This window comes from Pochonia chlamydosporia (genome assembly GCF_001653235.2).
Source record: "Pochonia chlamydosporia 170 chromosome Unknown PCv3seq00013, whole genome shotgun sequence".
In the NCBI taxonomy this organism is placed as follows: domain Eukaryota; kingdom Fungi; phylum Ascomycota; class Sordariomycetes; order Hypocreales; family Clavicipitaceae; genus Pochonia; species Pochonia chlamydosporia.
The window spans coordinates 34148-40527 of NW_019154048.1; the positions used below are offsets into that span (position 1 = coordinate 34148).

Genomic DNA, 6380 nt, shown 5'->3' on the forward strand with positions numbered 1-6380 from the left:
AACCCCAACCCTAACCCTAACCCTAACCCTAACCCTAACCCTAACCCTAACCCTAACCCTAACCCTAACCCTAACCCCAAACCTAACCCTAACCCTAACCCTAACCCTAACCCTAACCCTAACCCTAACCCTAACCCTAACCCTAACCCTAACCCTAACCCTAACCCTAACCCTAAAATTAGGCTAAAAACGTTATTTCTATCTACTAGCTTAATATAGATATTAATGATTTCTATTAAGGATAGTATTGCGCTTAGATAATCTAAACTATATATACTGCTATCTATTGCAGCCTAGAACTAACCTAGAGCTTAATATATTTAAGGTTTATGCCGGACTAACTTTAAGTTAGAGGTCTTATAAACCCTCTGTAATAACTAACTAGCTAGATAGTTTCCCTAGAGCCTATAATAGTAAGTTGCTCTATACTCTGTAAAACTTAGCAGCAATTGCACTAATTGCTAATAGTTTATCGCTAGAGTTAGTTAGATTCCGGAAGCAATACTGATCGATAATTAACTTCTAGCGGTAAAGAAACCTATAAGCTAGCAGGTGTTCTAAACTTTCTAAGTTCTATTCCATAATAGGCCTAAGCTAGAAAGCGGTTTGCGTTTTTATTTCGCTAGAGTTGCTATAAGATAAGGTTATGCAATGCTACTTAATTTTAGCTCGTTAGGAAGAGAATAAGAGAATGCAGCATGCAAGCATCTACTTCTATAGGGTATAGGCCTGACAAGAAATTAGCTCTTTACCTTAGCTTACATTATATAGTAAATGCCTTAATAGAGGGGAACTTTGCTGGCTATTCTACAGTAGTGTATTCTAAAAACAAACTGGGAGCGCTTAATAGTAGGCTTGCTTTTAAATATTAATAAAACCGGCTTTTATAGATAGCAAGCTAGCTACCTAAATAGTAACCAGCGAATTTTTATATATTAAACCTATCTGCTAGAGATTTTGTTTTGTGTTGTCTTTAGAATCCTAAATAATGCAATAAGTATCTATATAGAGATATGCTAAACCGAGAGATCTTATAGTAAAAATTGCGTCTTAAATTAACTATAGCAAAGTTACTTTTGTAATTTAATGTTAATATTCCCGCAAGTTAGAGAATGTAAGTTAAGCTAATTGCTTATTCCCCTAATAGTAACTTAAGATTGCATAGTGTTCTCTAAGATCGCGCGGTTTAATAACTCGTAAGTTATGCCTATTTTCTTTCGATTTAAGTTGAATAACCCTCGCGGGAAGGTTAGAGAGTATAGAATTTCCGCGGTTTATATATTTATTAATATATTCTAAGAGCTATAGTTAGGCTTTATCTAGAAATTTAAGTAGTTTTAGGATATTTAGTTAACATGCTAGGTTATCTATTTCTTTGTTAACTAGGCGGTTATTTATTAACGTATATAAAAGACATACTATCTTGGGATAACACGCAAAAAGTCTCCCCCTACCCTTTATGCATTTAGAGAGCTACCTAGAGCATATTTTCCTCTAACGTATATACCTAAAGCAAGAAGTCACTAGGGCGCCTATTAAATAAATGTCTATAATATCCCTACTTTATATAGCTTATAACGTAATATATTAACGCGTATATAGCATAATTTGCGATAGTTCTATCTTTAAGAATTTTAGTAGAAGCATTAAAAACGATATTCTCTGTAAAGAGTGCACGAGCTAAATTAGGTAACTAGCTTTAAGTCGCAGGTTTTGCATAAAGTGTTAAGTTTCTTGCTAAGTAACTTATGCAGAGAAATAGTTAAAAGTCCTAGATTCTAGCGACTTATTGGCCGTAGGAGGAAAGTCTTATTTTTCCGTAGAATTATACTTTAGTCCATTCTATTTTTTTTTATAGAAATACCAAGGCGGTAGGAGGGGAGGGGGAAACAAAAAAAAGTGAGTTTGAGAAACTGCCTTATCTAAAGTCTTGTGGGAACTGGTTTAATGCGAGTGTTAATTATGTTATTGAGAGCTAAGGAGCTTAGAAAGAAGCTCTAGTCTAGAAAAGTTAAGGGGGTCTTGGCATCCCTTATAAGTGTAAGGGAGAATCACGGTTTGCTTGGAAACTTTAAATGCGCTTGCCTAGCAGCTGCCAAGCAGGACGTGGGTTAAAACGCTCTAGCGAGAATAAGGCAAGAAGTCTAGATATAGCTAAATAAAGAAGCGCAGAATAAGACTAATATAGCTAGAAATTGCAAAGCTAGTTAATTCTACTAAGGCAAAGCAGCAAAGAAAGCAGCGTAGAGAGAAATAGAAGAAAGAGTTAAATTAGAGACAATAAGGAGGGAAATATAAATGCAAAAAGGTAGAGAAGGAAATAAGATAAAGCGAGGGGCAATTAATGGAAGCAGAAAAGCGGCGAGGGATAAAGCCAGGCGGCCGCATGCCGCTAAACCAGGAGGGATAATCTATATTAATTATACATATAAACTAGCCCTTTACCTACATCTAACATTGACTGCTCATATAAACTATTTTTTTCTATCTATTAAGCAATGAAATTTAATTATATCAAGCATAAAATATATAAACTTCTTGCTTGCGAGTTTTCTTGCAGAAAATCCGCCAAGTAGCGCTTAGGGTTTATAGAGTTTAAGCGATTTCGCAATAACGGGGGAAAGATTATAGAAGAGATTATCGACAATATTGTAAGTTGCTTAAATCTTGAAGAGATTTAGCGGAAAAAAGCCCGGGGCTTATCCCAGAGAGCATCCTGTTCCGGAATCTATTGCTAAGGGACTGTGTTTGCGCTACTATTTAGTAAGTTATAGTTAATTATTAACTAGCTTATAGGTTAACAGTGCAATAGTATGTGTAGTAATATAGTAAACATATGTATTTTAAACTCGCACTACTTTTAGGGATTTACCGTGAGCTAAAGAGAAACATAGAGATTCTCTAAATCTATGCTACTTTAGAGGCATTCCTGCTTTATAGAAGTCCTAATAAGCCGGCAACATTTATTTTGAAGCATTACATTTATCATTTGCATCCTTCACCTCAGCACACAAACCTGCCGCCGACCCAATCTGGTTATCACAAAGTTCAAGGCAAGTAACCTTTTCAGGAACAAAAACCAAGAACCCAAAGTTAGTAGTCTGAATTCGATACTCTGTGGCTGGATCTCCAGACTTGTAACCAGCTCTGCAGGCGCAGCGGTAGATACCGTTTAAGACGATACAAGAGGTGCTGGGATCGCATTTGTTATTGGCGGCGTTGCCGTCGCAGGTTGGGCAAGGCGGTTTACTGCTTGATGCGGCGGATGAGCTTCGTATGGATGAGGGCTTTTTGGAGGAGGTTGGTGTTGATGAGATTGGTGGAGAGCTAGGTTTTGCGGAGGAGGATGCTCTGTTTGATGAGCTTATTTTTGACGATGGAATCATTACAGATAGCGTGGATGATATTGGCTGACTTGACGAAGGCTTAGATGATGATTGTTTAGATGACGCTGGTTGACTAGATGAGGCCATAGATGAAGAAACCTTGCTAGAAGATGGCTGGTTGGAGGATTTAGCTGACGAAGGTTGGCTCGATGGTACCTTAGATGATGGTGGTTGGCTTAATGAAGCCTTACTCGAGGCCGTACTCGAAGCGGGCATGGATGACAAAACTTTGCTTGAAGCAGGTCGGCTTGAAGATGCTTTTGAGGATAATGGCTTGCTTGAAGTTGGTTGACTCGAAGAGGGTTTTACTGAAGATAGTTTACCCGACGAAGCCATCTGTGAAGACGCCTTGTTTGATGGTATCGAAGAGGAAGGCATGCTTGAAACAGGCTTGCTAGACGAAACCTTGCTGGAAGACGGTCGACTTGAAGAGGGTGTAGCTGAAGAAGATTTAGATGAAGAGGACACCATTGAAGACGGCTTGCTGGATGATGGTTTGCTTGAAGAAACTATTGACGATGGCTTGCTGGAAGAAGGAGCCACTGAAGAGGGCTTAGCAGATGATGCCTTACTTGAAGCGGGCATCGACGAAGACGGTTTGCTTGAAGGTGGTTTACTTGAAGAGGGAATCGATGATGGTTTGGCTGATGACATAGCTGAGGATGGCTTTCTTGAAGAGGCTTTTGTCGACGATGGTTTGCTCGACGAAGGCTTGACTGAAGAGGGTGTTATGGAAGACGGTTTGCTAAATGGTGGCTTAATTGACGATAGCTTGTTGGACGATGGCTTGGATGGGGATGGCTTGGACGCTGACAGCTTCCCAGTAGATTGTGAGGCACTCCTGGGTTTAGATGTCGGCGGTCTCGTAGTTTTGGCTCCGGTCTTCTGACTGTTTCCAGACCGCGTAGTGAGAGGGAACTTGCTGGTCGCATGCTTCGAAGGCAATCCAGTTGGTCTGGATGGAGATGCCATCTGATGAGTAGACATAGTCTTGTACGTGTCCGAATGCACATCGCATGTTTCCATCTTTGTTTTTGTCGTATGGCCATTAAAATAAGGCATTCTCCATGGCCGGGTCTCATTTGGTCGATGTGTTATAGGCATAGTTTCGTTTATTAGTTCTTTATATTTAAAGAAACCTTCGAAGACCACCTCAGTCACATAACAAGCCTGAATGGCACATCCTTCATCGGCGTGGCCATGTATATTTGTCAACCACCTAGCTTCTTCCGCAAGGCATAATGGTGCAAGGACACTGGGGAATAGTAATAGGAAACGCAAATTCGACTTCATAATGTTCAATATAACGAGAAAAGTTTGGCGGAGAGAGAAAAGCTATGTTATCAATGAGGCTTAATGTGCCGAACGATAGATCGTCTTTTTTCGTACTTGGTGTAAGTGATATTCTCGATTAACCAGGAACGAAAGGCAAGAACAAAAAGATCAACATACTACATACTGGGCAACTATATTAAACTTAGCCTCCAGTCTTGGTTAAGCATTGATGGATATTCGTTTAGTGTTAAGGAATGTATCTCATTCCCAGGCGCATAACTCCAGCTACTCGGGTAGCCTATGTCTCTTATCGGATTTCCCGCGGGGCATGGCGTCTGCAAGTTTCACTCTGCTGTAAATACCACGCCTAAGTCAACAGGCCGCAGTAGATTCAATAGTGCTAAAGAGTTCGCCTTAGTGCGGCACGTACAATAACTGACACAAGATGCGCGTAAAAGTCTCGCGAATTTTCGCGCCACTGGTCTTAGATGAAAGCCGCTAAAGGGTCTTAGCTCATTGCAGTCTCGCCCATTTAACCTGGTTCCTGCCACCCTGGTTTCAACTACTTTGTAGAATTTTGAAGTAATTTCTTAATTCAGTGTAATCTTGCGAAGTGTAATGCCGTCGTGGCTATCTGAAGATGGCGATATTGGAATGTTGGCCGGACGGTGTGCTCCATAAGCAAAGTGTGGGTGATGCCTCCTGGTCACAAAACAGCAAATAGCAGAAGTATGTTTTGGTTAGAAGTTTGTAGTACGTGGTTAAAGTTTGACGCGGCTACACACGACAAATACGCGAATTAAAGTCGCCACGGGCGAAAACGCGATGTTCTTGGCTCGTGGAATTGGTAGTTAGAGCGTAGACAAGGCTGGGGGAAAGGCGACTAGTATCCGAATAAAGCCGAGACTCCAAGGATCTTCGGCGAAATTATGTTTCAGATCATAAACACACTAAGGAGATAATAGGCTACTACAAGAAAAGTTGCGTCCCAGAGATCCCGCTTAGAATTTATGAGTCGTTACCACAACAGACCGCTTATCGTTGGGCGGTGGGACGCAGCTTAGGATAAGGGGATCATGCATTTTTGTAATACCATGTCTGCTCCTTATCTATAAAAACGAGCTCCATAAGCTAAAGTCGAGTCGTCTATGAGTTGCTCCTGGGCTGGTGTGTACTAAAAAGGCGATAGATATACGCCACTTAAGACTGGCATTCCCGTTAACATTTGGCCGAACTTGATAAAGTTTACAAGCGCGAGTCCGGCAAGACTTGGGGAGATAAGTACTAAAGCTAACCCTGTCTTGTGTTATAACATTATCTCTCGCTTTATCGGCCATAAAAGCTTAAGTTTGCTTTCAACTGTAAACTCGCTGTCTGAAGAGCAATGCAAACTGGTTTGGAAGGTTAGTAGATGCTGAGGCATTTAATCTGTATGTACGTTGACGTCTGCGTCTTAAGGTGTAATAGATCTGATGAGTTCAAGCAACAGACGGACGCCTTTTGAAGCAAATGCAGCTCTGTCTGACCACACGACGTGTGAGTATTAATATGTTGTTTATCATCAATAAGACAGATGCAATATATTGTCCACTACATACACACTTAAATTGATTGCTGCCTGTCGCTAACATAGTCTGCTCCATTATCAACTTTGCAGTAAACTCACCTCGCATAGTGTAGCCGCTGAGTACAAGATTACACGATGTCGCCCATCGCGAT

General features: G+C 40.7%; 1 protein-coding gene across 1 annotated transcript; it reads left to right on the forward strand.

The window, feature by feature from the left end:
• Positions 1–3276: 3276 nt before the first annotated feature.
• On the forward strand, positions 3277–4275 carry VFPPC_12261 (hypothetical protein; the record flags this gene model as incomplete). Its single annotated transcript, XM_018290193.1, has 3 exons — positions 3277–3396; positions 3469–3628; positions 3686–4275. 3 exons carry the CDS (start codon positions 3277–3279, stop codon positions 4273–4275), a joined length of 870 nt encoding a protein of 289 aa, XP_018136994.1.
• Between the last annotated feature and the right edge of the window lie 2105 nt (positions 4276–6380).